Source organism: Branchiostoma lanceolatum, chromosome 1 (genome assembly GCF_035083965.1).
Source record: "Branchiostoma lanceolatum isolate klBraLanc5 chromosome 1, klBraLanc5.hap2, whole genome shotgun sequence".
Lineage (NCBI taxonomy): Eukaryota > Metazoa > Chordata > Leptocardii > Amphioxiformes > Branchiostomatidae > Branchiostoma > Branchiostoma lanceolatum.
In genome coordinates, this window is record NC_089722.1 from 2015979 (window position 1) to 2034785 (window position 18807).

The 18807-nt window shown below is 42.4% G+C and overlaps 1 protein-coding gene across 1 annotated transcript; it reads right to left on the bottom strand.

Moving 5' to 3' along the window:
* Positions 1-5493: 5493 nt before the first annotated feature.
* Positions 5494-15633, bottom strand: LOC136427702 (visual pigment-like receptor peropsin). Its single transcript, XM_066416779.1, has 6 exons — positions 15381-15633; positions 11075-11227; positions 10614-10754; positions 9647-9763; positions 6499-6710; positions 5494-6156 (listed from the first exon to the last, which is right to left on the bottom strand). The coding sequence occupies exons 1-6, from the start codon at positions 15553-15555 to the stop codon at positions 5791-5793; spliced, it is 1164 nt and encodes a 387-aa protein (XP_066272876.1). The 5' UTR covers positions 15556-15633; the 3' UTR covers positions 5494-5790.
* Positions 15634-18807: the final 3174 nt, after the last annotated feature.

Consider the following 18807-nt stretch of genomic DNA (forward strand, 5'->3'; position numbering starts at 1 on the left):
TAAATATGATGGCCGAACTATATAAATTAGCTGTGTCTGAGGGTTTTGAAACAAACAGCTTGAAGCTTTTTTGTCACACATTTTTAACAAAAGAGTATTCTCGAACAACTGACGTATTGGTTCGAAGGTGTAGCGGTTGACGCCGATCGTGAACAGCAGAGCATACAGCCAGATCCTGCGATGGTCCTGCGATGGGTCAGCAGATAGGCTGGGGGCGAAAAGAACTTTGCTATTAGATCTGAACACTTAGCAGCAACTGATTGCCAACGAAATATCCTGCGCTTAACAGGAACAGAACCGACCCTACAGTGGAATTTAATATTGGCAGAAATGATTGACAGAATTCTCATAAAATGAAATGAATGGATTTTGTAAATTTACGTCAACAGAAAGCAAAATCAGCTGTGACATTCCTCATAGGAAACTAGAGTTCAACGACCTCATACCTTCGCCCAAATGATTTTAAGTGTTTCTTATCGATTATTAATCATACCAGTTGATAATCTTCTCCACCCAAATAACATAAGTTGTCCAAATTATGAGCTTAACAAAGAAGGTTAGGCTAATATTTATAATCAATTATGCAAATGAGGTCCTTATCAGCATAATTTAATGCAACGATGTTCACATTCACATAACTTCCAAATGCAAAGTATCAAATTGCCGTCATATACATATATATATTCCAGTATGGAATTAAAGAAGTTTCTCATTAATTATGTAAATTAGTTCTTCATTTGCATCTATCAACATATCTCTTTTCTTCAGTCACAAATGTCACATATTTGAATTGTCATGTCATAGAACACAGCGGGGTTTTGAAATTGCCTCATTAATTATGTAAATTAGAATCTGATTTGCATAATTATCGTCTTATCATACAAAACATCACTTACGCTATCTACAAACCAAAACCCACCTTGGGCTATAATATTTTCTCATTAATTATGCAAATGAGGTAATTTGATGTTAATTGATGTTTACTAATGGGTTCATGGTATGTCTCCTGTAGATAATGCTCTGTGCATGCCGTCGCTACTTGTCATTACGTGAGTGCACAGAAGTAAAATAAGTACTTCATTGTAAGGAAAGTACCTACGTAGCACTCTAAGTTCTGCCATAATATTCGTTCAAAACGCACTTAGAAATTAGAAATGCGTCTGTCAAGCAGATATAGAAACGCCGGAGCACACTCTCGGTGTAGTGTCTTTCTCTGCCATTTTTGGATGGGTGGAACGAGAATCTAGGCCAGAGCAAAAGTTTAGAAATTCGGTTTGCTGGGTATCCTAAGATCGTTTTGGTTGTTATTCTAGCTCTGTAGGTTATGTTTTCGAGGAGCTTCTGTTGTTTTTCCAACACCGTACCCCTCCACGTAAAGCGTTCAGTGCAGACTGCCCAAGCGGTAACCAAGTTCTTTATCGTTAACGCGTTCTGTTAAAAAAACGTTGCCTTTCTATATATGCCTGAATCTCCTCAACTTTCGGTGTTCACAGAGGTTTTTTGATGGAAGGCACGATGTTCAGCACGTTTTTTGTGATAATACTGCAGATCAACTGGGGTAGGTTGAAAACCATTTTCAAAGCTAGAATACTGACACACTCCTACCAGTACGAAATCGGACACCGCGTAATTAAGTAGGACCTGCGTACCGGGGTGCCAGGCCTACTAACAAGGTATAGAGTGACAGGCGGGCGTTCCCCAGGGTTTGCGCGGACGGATTGCAGAAATTCCTGTGGAATTCTGGGAATTCTTGCAAATCGGGCGTAAAGTATACTATTAAGGTGGCTCCAAAAGCTTCGCTAAAAATAAACATGATTACAATGTGTTAGCGCCGAGGTAAACTTCGTTATCATGAAATCCAAATAGTGATTAAACTTTAAGGTATCGATGGTTTTGATTAGGATGTCATTTGCATAGTCAATAAGAAAATTCTACTGCTGCTTCCTATTTTATTTGGAGGATGTGTAAAACTAGATATGAGCCTGGCTTCTTGGTGATGAAAGCAATCGTGGCGTGGCCAATGCAATGGTATCAGTAGTTTAAGAAATTTACTGTCCAAGATCCTTCATTGGCGAAGGTCTTGTTCTATTTATTATGATTTATTCAGAGTCCACGAGTCGTTAATTGATTGGATGACCAGACACATGTCTAGTACATAACCATTTGAGGGCTGAGATCTCAAGTCATAAGATAAAGAACAAAATACACGAGTGGGACAGAAATACGTAATTACTTTATTGACAACTTCCACAGGGATGACAAACGAACAATACAAACAGTAGCTATAAGCTTGCCTTAGAATATCTATATGTACGTCAGAAGACCAAGTGTACTTTGATCTGGACGGGTTTGTGGGAACCACAATGTCAGTGTCAATACGTTGACCTTGGTGCATTGCATGGTTTTGAATCAAAGATACAACATTGAATACATAATTACTACTGCGTAATGTTCATCTTCCGAAGCCATATAAAGATTCTGGTTGATTTCGACTGCTGACCGTTGACAAAAGGCATTTCATTCCAATTCCAGAAACGGTGGGAAGAAACATGATTTTAGATTTTACCTCCAATCTAATCAGCACAGAATAGAAGGTGAGAACTGATCGGTTGTGGAGTGGTGACAACACTCGCCCACTATACTGTAGTCTGATTTGGTAAGGCATCGGAAAATCAATCATGTGTTTCCGACGTCTTCATCGTAAAACATCAGGAGCGGTAGAGAGAGACCTTCTCTTCTTCTTTAGATTTCGGCAGAAGTGATCCAACAAATACAGTTGAACAATACGACACTGCATCAGCACACTAGTTTTTTTTTTTACAATCATATTCCAATTAATATACAGATATACATTGTGCAAACACAACTCCTTGAGTATATCAATGAAGTGACAAAAACAAGTGAAATGTTTACGGCACATTCTAACACCAACTCTTTAAAGCATTAATCTGTTGATAGACTGTGAAATACAGGTCCTGTCAGCGCTATAAAGCCACACGTTATAAAACATTTCTGCCACCTGTTTCCATTCCACTCGCCACATATGCATGTATTGCGAAATTTCCTGCATTTACAAATGTCCGTCCGACCAGTAATATTCGTTATTTGATTTTTGTTGTTTAGATTTTCTTTGCTGTAATAATTACCGGATCCGAAGTTGTGCTTTTCTTCGGCTTGTGTGTTTTTGTATCATGTATTCCCAATAAAAGAATCAGTAAGCATTTAAAAACACAGTAATTTTGCATATTCAAATATGTTGACGCTACGCATATTCCACTTATGATACGTCATTTCTCTGTACAACAGACAACTGTTTACAGAATATAGTCAAAGAATCGCACATCCATAAGAGTTGATCAAAGTTACCACAGTACAGTAGCTGCAGGGGAATCCACACAATGCATCACATCATAATGTCAGCAATCACATAAGCCAAATCAATAGCAATGATTTCCAAAACGCTGTGACTAATGCTGGAGATACCAATACAGTCTGCCGTGACTTTCTCAGACCTGCATCTAATTTGTCGTACCTAGCTCACTATTTGACATCTTCATTCACATTGTGAATTAAATAAAGACCTAAGTGACCAAAAAAAATTAAAATTGAAACTCTTTGACATATCTACCCACAAACAACAATGACGTCAATACTACAAAAAGTCAATATTATTTTATAATGTTACAATTAGAGATACGTAAATGTTTAAATGTTTATTTATTTGTATCAGGCCCATGGCCCATAAAAACAGACACAGAACAAAGATTTACAAAGCTACACTTACAAATACTTTACATAATGTCCCCAGAATGTGCTATGCCTATGGCAAAAGCCGTCCGAGTGTACAAGCACTCTAATCATATCATTGTCAGACGACAGCAGGCGTGTTACAAATGAGTAGGTGACCTTGCGACGCTTTGCGTCAAACATGTCGGTCCGGTTATTCACAAACAACCAACTAGTGCTTGTATGCCTGCCGACGGAAAAGAGCATTTTCATTGCGCTGTGGTAAGCCACTCGTAGCTTGGAGATCGCACTCACGCTGTAATTACTCCAGATTTGGGCACAATACATCGGGGAGCAATACGCTGAGAACAACTCACTTGCTAAGCTAATCAATATCACCAGTAAGATTTTAATTGTATGGGGATAAAATTCATTCTTCACCCATGAGAAGAATCTCATGCCTCAATTCATGTCGCAGATATGCTCATTATAATGTATGATGTATATTCTAGTAAGCATGAGATTTCAGCAATAAGCCTCCTCACTATGTACCACTCTGGACACAATCAACATGTTAGAAGTAATTAGTATTTTCTCCTCGTTACTTCGTTATCAAAATATATTTCTTTATGTCATATCTAAACAAGAGTTCCGCGACCTCATACCTTCGCCAAATGATTTTAACCTTTATGACTTACGTATTGGGAGTGTTTCTCATCAATTATAAATCATACCAGTTGATCGTCTTCACCCAAATAACAGAAGTTGTCCAAAGTATGAGCTTAACAATGAAGGTTATGCTAACATTTATCATCAATTATGCAAATGTGGATCAATTATGCAAATGTGGTCCTTATAAGCATAATTAGATTCAACGATGTTCACATTCACATAACTCCCAAATGAACATCGTTGAATCTAATTATGCTTATAAGGGCCACATTTGCATAACTGATCCACATATATATATTTTTCATCCGTTTGCATCACTCGCACGATCAAGGACATTATATACTGTTCTTGATAGAATCGTTTACTGAAGCAGCTGACGTCAAACCTTTCCTTGTTACGTAACAGTTAGTGGCGCTTGAACCACGCTGTTACAGTTGCATAAACGACCCGTGGAGATTAGAGGTTTGAAACTCTTACTAGTTGTAGGAAAGTTTGATATAACTCAGCGACTCCTCGCACCGACCCTACGTTTTTGCACGTTAAAACATTTTTGCCGTACCTTTATCACGTGAATTTTAATTGCTCAGCGATGGTGAAATGACTGCACAACAGTGTTTTGTTCAACCGCATCAAACAAGCGGTGGGAAAACATAGTGACTTAGCTATCATTTGTCTGTGGACTATTTTTGACAATTTCAAATGTATGTAGTTTTTCTGATCTACTGATCTATTCAATAGAGCACTAGAAGGAGAAAAGTCTCAAGTGGACGATAATAGGTGTCCCTAGCAGAATTCTTCATCATAGACCTCAGTATAAATTTATGCTCGCAGTGCGTTGAACAGGCGGGGAAAAGGCATAGACCATGCATTGTTCTTTTTAAAAAGCTGATATTTCTTCCCATGGCACTGCACTAGATAGACTGGGATTTGATAATGGCAATGTCAGGTAAGTCTGGTATAGCCTATAGCAACCAACCAGTACTGCCAGGCTAATCTGGTATTGTCGAACTTCCTGGCGTTCAAAGCCCTCCTCCTACTGAACCCGCGGCACGCTGGCGGCGTCGCTGCGTCCTAAACTGAATTTCGTGTTACCCTTGACTTTATAATGGGAATATCATTCAAAACGTACAGGTATGACCAAAAAGACAACAAAATACACAAAGCTTAAAAAGATTCGTTTTCTTTGTCGATGAAAGTCGTTGAGTGCTTTGTCAATTCGATCGACCAGCGGCAGCGTCGCCGCCAGCGTGCCTCGGGTCCAGTGAGAGGGGGGCTTTAAATCAACTGTTTCGTGCCGTGTAGGTTACACATTTGGCCCTGTGCGTTTTTAAGGTAAAAGACCTTTGGAATAAACTGGACGGTATGTGGCACGTGGTACACTACGTTAACCTTCTAACAAGAACTCGATTGCCCGTCGCCCGTGGCCTTACTTGGTGGAACGGCTTTCATGGCCATGCCCTCAGCAGCAAGCTCTACATCAGAACGCCTTTTACGGCGCACCATTTGTGCCGTATCCAAGGGATTGACCTGCTTGTTCAAGCAGCCGCGCCTGCGGAGGGACTTTGACACCGCCTGTCGGAATTTGCTGTTACAGCAGGTGTAGATGATGGGGTTCAGCATGCAGGACGTCTTGGCGAACAAGCTGGGCAGGACGGTGGCCAGGACGGGGAGATCTCCATCAACAAAGACGTTCCAGGTAGAGGACACGGCATACGGGGTCCAGACGAACAGGTAGGACACCACCATAGCCAGACACATCTATACAAGTCAGAAAAGGTTTTAGATGTCCAACATCCCATGCCCGATAATCTTCTTATGCTGATTTCTGCGTTATTTTCCAGTGTAGCAGCGTGCATGCACTCCATATGTTCATTTAAACATATTGGATGAGATCAAGTACAAATCGAATCACCAAAGGGAATGGGAATCTTGATTTATCTAGACAGGTGACGACACTGTCTGTGAAATCATGTTGGACACCCCCCCCCCTCCCCAAGACTGGTGAAACTGTTTTAGATACATGTAGCAATTCGTTAAAAAAAGATGAGGAAAGTTTTAAAAAGATACAAAAGAGACATACTAGCTCTAATCTGACCTTACCCTCGCGGCCTTTAGGATGTCGCTCTTTACAGCCTTCTTGGCCTTCTCACTGGCCAGAGCTCCAAACTTGAGGTTCGTCGACTTGGAGAAGATCTTGAAGTAACAGTACCCCATGATCCAGACATTAGCGATGTAGCAGAACACGATGGTTAGAGCGGTGTAGGCTATCTCTCCTGGATACTGCAGTTTCCAGTTTAAGGAGCAGATTAGCCCTGCAAGGGGTGCAAACATCGTTAATACAAACTGTAAGTAATTGGTTTACGGACGAGATACAGTATATGTCAGAAGTTATCATGAGAGAATTTTTGTGATTTTGTGTTTGCAGGCAGGCTTTGGTCAAGGAGATAGGTGGTGGAGCCGTGGGATATGTTCGGATTGATATGGAATAGAATAGAATAGAATAGAATGACTGGTTTATCATTCAGCAACGAATATTCAGCAACAAATACAGGCCTCATGGCTGCCCTGAGGCTGAATTGACAGGCTTATTTACATACAGTTAAAAACGTTGCATTTACGAGGTTAAATTATAGCATTCTTCGGAATCACAATCTGATATTATGCTATTCAACTATTTATTTGGCACATGTTACTTGGCATATAGTTGGATCCATGATCCAGGAATCATGGCCTTTCTTTATAGATTGTGCTATCAACACCGTAATTTTGATGGTATGAATCTGATAATGTTTTCCGATCTCAAAGTTCAATTTCTGCACGAAAACATTTTAGGAAAGAACGATAGGAAAGACAGGACATGTATCTCCAGAGGCAAGACTTGGAAACAACGTATTTTCACACACACACCACACCCACCCCCTCATCGTAGAACTGTTAGAACAAGAGTCCGAAGACCCAAAATCTCCATGAAATTTGTTTTTATATATGATGTGTTTTATTTGCCCTAGTTATTTGTTGTTGCTGCTGGCTGTTTTTGTTTTATGTGCCAGAGGGTATCCACATAATAGAAACATGTACACAGGTTTGGTAGTGTACCCATTTGTTGTTTGACCACCAGCTGTTGGGACCTGGGGAATACTTGACCTAGATAAGAGACCAACAGATGTGACAGGTGCGACCTCAAAGCACATACCTACAATGGAGTAGATATTCCTCATTAATTATGCAAATGTAGTCCCAATTTGCATAATTGGCACTTCAGTTTGTACATCTCTGTCCAACCCACCTGCGTACCAAATAACATGAAAATCTGTCCTTTACAAATACGCCATTGCAGTTCCAGTGACACATACCAGGGGCTCAAAATTTACCTTGACCTTTCTCGTCCCAGCTCCTACCCACATAACAAATATCATCACAATCCATCCACACGCTCTTCAGTTATGCTGATTTTAAGCGTCCGGTGACACAAACATACACACAGGATAACACACACGCAAACGCACGCAAAACAATATCCCCATGAAAATACAGATTTTATTCCGTACGAGAAGAACAGAGCTTTGATTTACTTCGGCCCTGTAGTGTCGAGCCGCGGTTCCATCTATCTCTCACCCCCCTATCATGTGGCAAGCGCATGAAAGGCGACCAATCAGAGAGCAGCTTGGCACGTGGAAAAGACTGGGGGGGGGGGCTAAGCTAGATCGTCTCACAAACCCTTTACGCGCAGTGCAGGCGGCAGGCGCGTTACCTAACTTTGAACGTGAATTTTCTGACCGCCGACTTCCGGAAATGCCCCAGGGATTTCACCTCCCAATCCTTGACCTTCCGTAGGTGCATTGCGTTAATCATTTATGCAGTTGATTAGGCTTTTTTGGGTAACTCTTCTCTTATATACGGTCAGATTGTTGGAAATCCCGTTTCTATTGATATTTTAATTCTCAACGCTTCTGTACGGGTGCCAGCCTAACTGACAATTTGTCACAGGGTTAATTTGAAACCCTTTCATATGTTTTTTTTGGACAATAAATGATAAATCAAGAGTGTTACATTCACGATTCATCGTTATTCGGTCACCATAGTGACTCAATGTTAACGAGCCAGCCTGATTGTAAAAATAGCTACAGGTTGGATTTGACACTTTCTCATATAATTTCATGACTAGAAACTGGTAAGTCAAGTGCAGTTCAGTCACGATTCATCGTTTAATGGTTGTTCGTAGTCAGATTGTGGAAATTTGCATCCATTGATATTTCATTTTTCTTACCGCTATGTACGAGTGCCAGCCTGACTGACAAATTGTCACAGTGCTAATTTGTAACCCTTGCATAGGGTTTTTATGGTCAAAAAAATGATAGTTCGAGAGTGTTTCATCCACGATTTTTCGTTATCGGTCGTCATAGTAACTCAATGTCAACGTCAGCCTGATTATAAAAATGGCTACAGGTGGGATTTGAAATTTTCTCATATATTTTCATGATTAAAAAATGGTAAGTTAAGTGTAGTTCATTCACGATTCATCGTTTAATGGTTGTTCGTAGTCAGATTGAGGAAATTTTCATCCATTGATGTTTCATTTTTCTTACCGCTATTACGTCACGTTGTACGAGTGCCAGCCTGACTGACAAATTGTCACAGGACTAATTTGAAACCCTTGCATAGGGTTTTTATGGTCAAAAAAAGATAGTTCAAGAGTGTTTCATCCACGATTTTTCGTTATCGGTTTTCATAGTAGCACAATGTTGACGTGTCAGCCTGATTGTAAAAATAACTACAGGTGGGATTTGAAATTTTTCTCATATATTTTCATGATTAAAAACTGGTAAGTTAAGTGCAGTTCATTCACGAATTACGTTTAACGGTCGTTTGTAATCAGTTTGTGGAAATTTGTATGCTACCGTTACTGCAATCGGTGGGGTTTATTCATTTTGTCTCTGTTCCCTACACTTGGTACGGTGTAAGTTTATTACCCGGACACGTGGCCCAGTCCACTTGGTGTTACCCATACTCTCGCGGGTTTCTTTGCGTAGGATTTCTATACTTGGTTGGGTTTTTCGGGGACTTCCATCGCTCATTCGCTCCCATGGGGGGGGGGGATTCGCTCCCTTGGGGGGTCGAAGTCAGAATTTGCATTCTGGGTTTGTACGTTTAATGTATGTTCGAGGCAGGCATAAAATCTCTTTCGCTAGCGAAATGTCTTTTTCATGGAGATAATAAGCATTATGGATTATCTCCTGCTGATACTCACGGATCGGTTCGTAGGTGTAGTAGCTGACGCCGACTAGCGGAGGGATCGTGAACAGCAGAGCGTACACCCAGGTTCCAAGGATCACATACATGGTCCGGCGGTGGGTCAGCAGATAGGCTGGGGCAACAAATGCATTGTATATGTATTCGGAGCTGGTAATCAAATTTCTAACGTGCAGCTGATGATATGAGATGAAAGAGAAACTGTCCGGTCCTGAATAGGTATGAGATACTCTCTAGTAAAGACAAATTATTTATACATTATTTCACATGCCTTATTGCCTTTAATATGCTTTTGCTGACATGTGATGCCATATTGCTTAGCATAACGAAGAAGATATTCTGCGTCGATGTGGTAATGTGGCATTATGATATCATAGTGCTTTACATAGATATTAGTACGCGAATTCTGAAGGTGTGAATTCTGAAGTAAAGTTGAGATGTAACATGCAGTCGTACGCGTGCTACTGGCACAGAAAAAAGTATCCTTTTTATCATGCGTAGCCCTAGGTCCTCCGGTGTGAGTGATGCGGAGAATCGTCTTCTGAAGCCTAAATGCACCTATTATATATATATATGTGCTGAGGCGACCGCCCTAAAGCGGGCGCCTACCTCTAGCCAAGCAGAAACATGTCCGGGGAGGGCGGGTGGGTACGCTTCAGGCTCCAGACGTGGCCGGAGAACCCGGAGCTCACATGACAGTGAAGTCAGTGCGCACTATACCTTCTTTATATAGGGGGTATGACGTCACACCGTCTGACCAATGGCTGTGCATGTCAAATAGTATATAGTTTTAGCACCCTTATATCATCCACTTCAACCAAGCCACCAACAAAGTACTCCATATTGCTTCAGCTTCTTGACTGTTTGAAACCAAACGTGAGGGCTACTTCTGTACCAAGTAGCTACTGTTTGCAACCAAAAGTGAATGTTACTTCTGTAGCCAGCAGTTTTGGTGTTCTTCTTACCATGCTGTGGTTTACAGATGACGATGAAGCGATAGACGCTGATGGCACACAGGGTGCCCTCGGTGACCAGAGAGAAGGTAAAGCAGAGGAATCCAAAGATCGTACAGCCAACGTCTCCGAGCATCCATTTGCCTGCGTACCCTGTAGGTTAAACGGCAGCCTTGTGTAAGATACTTTGGTGACAGCGTAAGGTATGCTGTGGTAAAAGCGCAATTTCCAGACACATGCAGACAAAGAGTTCGAACAGATGATTTTGTTGTTAAGTGCCTGTGTTGTGAAGTGCAAAATGTTCATTCAGCACCGCAAGTTTTTTTTTTAGATTAAACAAAAACGGTTCTATAAGGATTTTCTTTCGTATTCGTGGTCTCTGCAAACAGGCAGTTTTTTCTGTTCATGCAGAAGAACGTATTCTGTACATGCGTTAATGTAACACTGCAGAACTTCTGCCACCTTCCACTTACCTGACACGGTGGTTGACGGATATGCAAAGATGCTGACGCCTAAGTCAGCAATGGCCATGTTCAAAAGAAGACTGTTGTGCTCTTTGTTACGGAACTCCTTCTTTCTCACAAATGTTATGATGGCGATGGAATTCCCACCAATGGCCATTAACCCTGAAATATAAAAAATCACAAAAGTCTTCACAAGAAATACATCGTTTCTAGAAATCCGACTTGCTTGTTAATTTGGATCTTGTGTGGGTACGTATGACGGGGGCTTAACACCGTGATTACTCTTTGCGTGGGTAGTTTCATTACACGTCATCCCTTCCATTAAGGACCCATCATGGGATCAAAATTGGGTGCGATGAAAGTCGCTCCTCTGATAGGTGCTTATAAAGTGACAGCTGCATTAACTGTGACTCTTTGATTACTTATCAGAGTACCGACATGAACAGTCACAGAACCCTAATGGCTCTATCCAGAAATGGAACCCCTTACAGGGAAGACAATTACTCACGGCACGAAAAGCGATATTTAAGCAAAATTTTCGAAATACGTATTAAGACCTTAAACACGACGAAATATTTTGTGAAGCTTTAAGGTTTCATAAAGGTAACAGAAAGACAAATCTAACCTTTCCGGACGATTTAGGTATGTGAATATGTGACTTAAAATATCGGGTATATTTACGTATATTTTACGTGAGTATTTAAACATGCCGTACAGATAAGATTATTTGTTGGTTCCATAATGTTTCCGGAACTGCTGTGTTTTCCTGTTCATAACTGTAGTACAGTTTTCTGATATAACTAAAAAAATTGTTTTTCTCTGATAAGTACTATATACTTATTTTACTTCCCGCGGCTCAGACTGTATTTTTGATGGATTCTCCAAAAACAAACTGAATATTTCCTACTTCTATAAGAAACACATGCAATAAGCGGGCGAGATCTTGCCCCCTAAGCGTATATGCCCCGTATACCTACAGGAAATGTTGCGTTTTAAACAAACGGCATCTTTCTTACTTCTATAAACAACATATACAACAAGCTTAAGCGGGCGAGACCTTGCCCCCTAAGCGTATAAGCCCCGTTTACCTACTATAAGAAATGCTGTGTTTCAATGTTTTTTCATCATTGTTAAGTATTTCCTGTATAACCTTTGAAAATTATTTCCCTGTATTATGTGCCGTGTTGTTCACACTTACATGCGCGCGACTGGGTACAGAAACTTAGTCGATATGTTTTCAAAGGCCTCTCAAAAAACAAACGGCCTCTTTCCTACTTCTATAAATAACATATACAACAAGCGGGCGAGACCTTGCCCCCTAAGCGTATATGTCCCGTTTACCCATAGGAAATGTTGCGTTTAAACAAACGGCATCTTTCCTAAGTCTATGAACAACATATACAACAAGCGGGCGAGACCTTGCCCCCTAAGCGTATATGTCCCGTTTACCCATAGGAAATGTTGCGTTTAAACAAACGGCATCTTTCCTAAGTCAATGAACAACATATGCAACAAGCGGGCGAGACCTTGCCCCCTAAGCGTATATGCCCCGTTTACCCATAGGAAATGTTGCGTCATCTTTCCTAAGTCTATGAACAACATATACAACAAGCGGGCGAGACCTTGCCCCCTTACCGTATATGCCCCGTTTACCTATAAGACCTATTTAGGTCAAGGGAGAGTGTGGGAGCCCTGGAACTAAATTAGGAGGACACTCCGACTGGTCGGCAAGATCGGCTGCGAGAAAATGGTAGCGGTGACTCTCTATTTTATCTTGTCGGAAGAATATTGAGCACTGCACGATGGAAATTGTTCCATTCCCTACATAAATGAAACACTAAAGTTTTATCCACGACAAGAGATCCTAATTGCCGACACTGATATCCCCTGTCTCGACGTCGTCAATCAATTAAATTTTCCGCAGCTTCAACCACCTGCCTGTAATACTAAAGGCCCCCTCTCACTGGGCTCCGGCACTGCGGCGGCACTGCCGCGGCAGCTCATGATGGCACCGTCGCGAAGTTTTCATTTGCACTCTCACTGACGTGCGGCGCATTTGCGTTTGAAGCCCAGATGAGCAAGTTATTGAATGAACTTTATTGTTCGACAATCTTATATGGTACAATATACGGCACTAAATCAACAATACTGCAAGGCTAACCTATCCTACAATCATAAGCACAAAACATTATCGATAACAGTGTATGAACAAGAGTCTTAGGACCCAAAATCTCCATGAAACTTTGTTTTTTTTATTAAACCAGTTCCCCCCATTCTATATCGCTCAATGGTATGACCCACACTGTCGGGCAAGGGGAGAAGTGACCCACTTTCGCTATAAATAGCTACTGACAGGTGGGGGTGCCACAATATGCAATGGACAACACAGCAAATATAGATTTTCCTCATTGCTTATGCAAATTAAGTCCAATTTGCATAATTTGCAGTTCATTGTATACCTCTCTGTCTAAGATACCTTTTTTTCATGGAGATAATTACAATAAAGCCATGTATGGATTATTTTTTCCCTCGCTTTTAGGATGAAGTATAATGAAATTGACCTATGTAGGTGGTGGACATGACAACAATACATGGGACATATCGTTTTGTGTACCAGATAGGGTGAAGTTTGTCTTAGTAGTACTACTTTGTAACAGCGCCTTTCTCTCTTTGCCATAGGTGGGACAGGCCATGGCCATTACAAATTGAAATTTATCTTCAATATTTTCATTACATGTGGGACACAATCTGTGAGTGCCTGGTGTGTTGTGGTGTCGATCCTTTTCAACGTCTAGACAACGTGCGCTGATTCTCAGTGTAGTTATGCTTATTGGTTTATTATAATTTGATGTGATATAGTCTTCCCTACCAAAGTGATTTTTGATTTTATAATATTTGTGGAGTTTACTAATATTTCTAAGTGGTTCCCTCCAGCCAGGGAGAAACGTGAGTTTCACACTTTCTTCTAATTTATATCCAAAACGGTTGGTATTAACTGCGGGGCTAAGCCAAACATGTCTACATAGTATGTCCTGAACGTGAGTAGCCCAGTCATTTTCTTCTTCGAATGATGTGTCGTATGTTTTTTTAATAATCCTGTTAGTAGGTAAATTATTTAATCTTAGCGAGAGTATCTAATCAACTATGTTTGACTATCAACGATCAATAGGAATTCTTCTAATTCACCCCTTACGGCGAAACATTGAGCAAAATTTGTGATACAGTGACTGACTGGTATATCAAGTTCAGTTTATCACTGTATTTCTTGAATGGCACAAGAGCAGGGCGAGTGCATGTAGACGAGTGGTCTGATTCCTTTCCTGAGCGACTAGTCTATGAACTTCCGTACTGGAATAAATGTACAATGCAGAGATCTAATTTTCAGTGGGATTAAGCAATATCCCAATGAAAATATCACAGGATCTACAGCTACAATCCTCAACCTCACTACAATGCAGTAAATTAGGTTTAACCAAACTCTTAAACAGATCAATAGCTAGGGAAATGGACCGATTGCAGTTTGATGGTAGTGCTTTTAATTAAACAGAAATCGCAGTGCTGTCAATGGATCAAAATACAATGCAAAATTATAAAAAAAATGCATCAAAAAGTGGACCCTTGACTGGTTGTTGGATGCAAGTTTGACTGTACTACGTTTATACATCAAACATAGACATTTCCCAATCATGGTCCGGGCGCAGTTCATAAGAAGACGTCTTTTTTCATTGGCCTGAGCAGCAGCGTAGTAGTACGTGCACAGGCCAGAACTGGCCCCTTGCGTAGGGTTATACCGCCCCTTTACAGGGTGACATACCCTTTCGTTGGCAGTCGTACAGGACGCGGATTGCCAGCCCTCTCGCCCGGGTGAATGATGTAAATCACCATATGGCTGATACGAGATGGAGGTTCGCCAGGCCTCCATCCGGGTGATTTGTAGTGAATCACCAACTCCAGATTGAAGGATTTGGACCATCGCACACCGGGGCATGCCCCTACTCTTTTTCGAAAGGTGTGGTGGGTTCTTTTACGTGCGCCGGGTGTGGCTCTCCCCTAACACGGGACCTCCATTTAACGTCCTATCCGAGGGACGTCCCTAACCCTAGATGAGCTAGTTACTCATTTACACCTGAGTAAAGTGAAGAAAGTCGTGTTAAGTGCCTTTCTCAAGGGCACAACGTCGGGGCGCAAGTTCGGACATGTCCCTGGGCACAACCCGGGATTCGATCCTGGGTCCCATTGTTTGACAGCCGCGCGCTCTACACTTGCGCCACACGACCCCACATGAGCAGCAGCAGTAATCAGAAATCTAACTTACCGAGAAGGGTGAGATAGATCGCGACAGCAAGGTAGGATTCGTAGCCAAAATGGTCGTCGTCGTCGGAACAGGTTTCTTGGGTCGGGCCGTCCGTCCATGGCCACTCGCTGGTGTTCTCCGGACTGTCCGTGACAAGCTCCCCGCTGGACAGCCAGGCGCTGGGAGAGGCGCTCATGACTGGTCTGCCGTCCGGCTGGGAGTGGGATGTACGGGATAATCCTTAAGGTCCAGTCCTGCGCGCCTGGAAAAACGTCATTACTACGGGCCAATAACCGGTGGCTACGTCATCGATGTCAAGGCAACGGTTGGCGGACTAAGATACTATGTTAGATAATGCGTTATAGAAGTAGAGCAATGCCTATTATGTTCATTAGTATGTTCCTGAGTCCTTGACCTCTTTATCCTGTATCTATAATAGGCAATGCCTATTATGTTAATTAGTATGTTCCTGAGTCCTTGACCTCTTTATCCTGTATCTATAATAGGCAATGCCTATTATGTTCATTAGTATGTTCCTGAGTCCTTGACCTCTTTATCCATGTACTATTGTAGGTCATGCAAGTTGATATGAATGAAAGACACAATGGAAACCGACGTGATGATGTTAGTGACCAGAGACATGTATCTACTTACAGACAGACACACGGTATCAATGGCAAAGATGTACTTCCACCAGCTGGTTTGATTTCCATAAGTTACCCATGTTTGACAAAAAATCATTCATTGACAGTGAAGTGTGACAATAATTCAAACAAGCCCAGGAGGATTGTGCAAAATGACTTTGCGCGAAATTAAAAGAAAAACAAAAAAGAACAAAATCCTGTAAAACAAGCAGGAGAAATGAATTATACATAATGAAATATTCTATCAATGCAAACAAACACTAGAAGGTATTCATCATTTACCACAGTGTACAAGGAGGTTCTCAACAGCACACAATTTGGTGTGGTACACTTCAGAAATTCAGACTGGCAATTTTCAGGGATTTTTTGTCCACTCCTAAACAAATCAAGCCCTTATCACTAACTATTGCAACTTAACAAACCTGACCTAAATACACTGGAGTATTGTTATTAAAAACAAACTTGTGGTCTGACAAAGAATGTCGCAACAATAATCAAGTGTGTTACAGGCTAGTTGGGCAGACCTGGCTGTGTGTGCTGAACAGCCAAATCAATAATAAGCAAATAAAGTGTGTTATCATATGGACAAAAAATCTCTCTTCTGTTGGGTTGATAGTCATGATGCCAAAGTAACAGTATAACCATGTTTAATAGAAAATAATGATCTTTTATTCTTTCTCTTTCAAAAGTATTTTGCTACAGCTTCATTCAAGAGGAAGATGGTACTATTCTAGCTGCTTTTTATGGATCTTACATTGAGAAGGATGGTAAAATAACTTGACATAAAGAAAGACCTCAGAGTCTGTACAACTGTTGGAACTTTCAAGGGGAGAGCAATTCACTGTGTGCATGTTCCTGCACAGTTTTCATTCTTACGATCAGGTTGCCAAACAAGATGGCACATTCTAGATGGCACATTCTGGATGGCACATTCTGGATGGCACATTCTGGATGGCACATTCTGGATGGCACATTCTGGATGGCACATTCTGGATGGCACATTCTGGATGGCACATTCTGGGTGGCACATTCTGGGTGGCACATTCTGGATGGCACATTCTGGATGGCACATTCTGGATGGCACATTCTAGATGGCACATTCTGGGTGGCACATTCTGGATGGCACATTCTGGATGGCACATTCTGGGTGGCACATTCTGGGTGGCACATTCTGGGTGGCACATTCTGGGTGGCACATTCTGGGTGGCACATTCTGGGTGGCACATTCTGGATGGCACATTCTAGATGGCACATTCTGGGTGGCACATTCTGGATGGCACATTCTGGATGGCACATTCTGGATGGCACATTCTGGATGGCACATTCTGGATGGCACATTCTAGATGGCACATTCTGGGTGGCACATTCTGGATGGCACATTCTGGATGGCACATTCTGGGTGGCACATTCTGGGTGGCACATTCTGGGTGGCACATTCTGGGTGGCACATTCTGGGTGGCACATTCTGGGTGGCACATTCTGGATGGCACATTCTAGATGGCACATTCTGGGTGGCACATTCTGGATGGCACATTCTGGATGGCACATTCTGGATGGCACATTCTGGATGGCACATTCTGGATGGCACATTCTGGGTGGCACATTCTGGGTGGCACATTCTGGATGGCACATTCTGGATGGCACATTCTGGATGGCACATTCTAGATGGCACATTCTGGGTGGCACATTCTGGATGGCACATTCTGGGTGGCACATTCTGGGTGGCACATTCTGGGTGGCACATTCTGGGTGGCACATTCTGGGTGGCACATTCTGGGTGGCACATTCTGGGTGGCACATTCTGGATGGCACATTCTAGATGGCACATTCTGGATGGCACATTCTGGGTGGCACATTCTGGGTGGCACATTCTGGATGGCACATTCTGGATGGCACATTCTGGATGGCACATTCTAGATGGCACATTCTGGGTGGCACATTCTGGATGGCACATTCTGGATGGCACATTCTGGGTGGCACATTCTGGGTGGCACATTCTGGGTGGCACATTCTGGGTGGCACATTCTGGGTGGCACATTCTGGATGGCACATTCTGGATGGCACATTCTGGATGGCACATTCTGGATGGCACATTCTGGGTGGCACATTCTGGGTGGCACATTCTGGGTGGCACATTCTGGATGGCACATTCTGGATGGCACATTCTGGATGGCACATTCTAGATGGCACATTCTGGGTGGCACATTCTGGATGGCACATTCTGGGTGGCACATTCTGGGTGGCACATTCTGGATGGCACATTCTGGATGGCACATTCTGGGTGGCACATTCTGGGTGGCACATTCTGGGTGGCACATTCTGGGTGGCACATTCTGGGTGGCACATTCTGGGTGGCACATTCTGGGTGGCACATTCTGGGTGGCACATTCTGGATGGCACATTCTGGAGGGCACATTCTGGATGGCACATTCTGGATGGCACATTCTGGATGGCACATTCTGGATGGCACATTCTGGATGGCACATTCTGGATGGCACATTCTGGGTGGCACATTCTGGGTGGCACATTCTGGATGGCACATTCTGGATGGCACATTCTGGATGGCACATTCTAGATGGCACATTCTGGGTGGCACATTCTGGATGGCACATTCTGGATGGCACATTCTGGGTGGCACATTCTGGGTGGCACATTCTGGGTGGCACATTCTGGGTGGCACATTCTGGGTGGCACATTCTGGGTGGCACATTCTGGATGGCACATTCTAGATGGCACATTCTGGGTGGCACATTCTGGATGGCACATTCTGGATGGCACATTCTGGATGGCACATTCTGGATGGC

What these genes read in the sequence shown, in the direction of transcription:
- LOC136427702 (XM_066416779.1), bottom strand. Translation starts at nt 15,555, where the DNA reads ATGAGCGCCTCTCCCAGCGCCTGGCTGTCCAGCGGGGAGCTTGTCACG. An exon ending in CATCTGTAAACCACAGCATG is followed by an intron (nt 9,764 to 10,613) that starts GTAAGAAGAACA and finishes TTGTTGCCCCAG; the next exon opens with CCTATCTGCTGACCCACCGC. An exon ending in ACATCCTAAAGGCCGCGAGG is followed by an intron (nt 6,157 to 6,498) that starts GTAAGGTCAGAT and finishes TGACTTGTATAG; the next exon opens with ATGTGTCTGGCTATGGTGGT.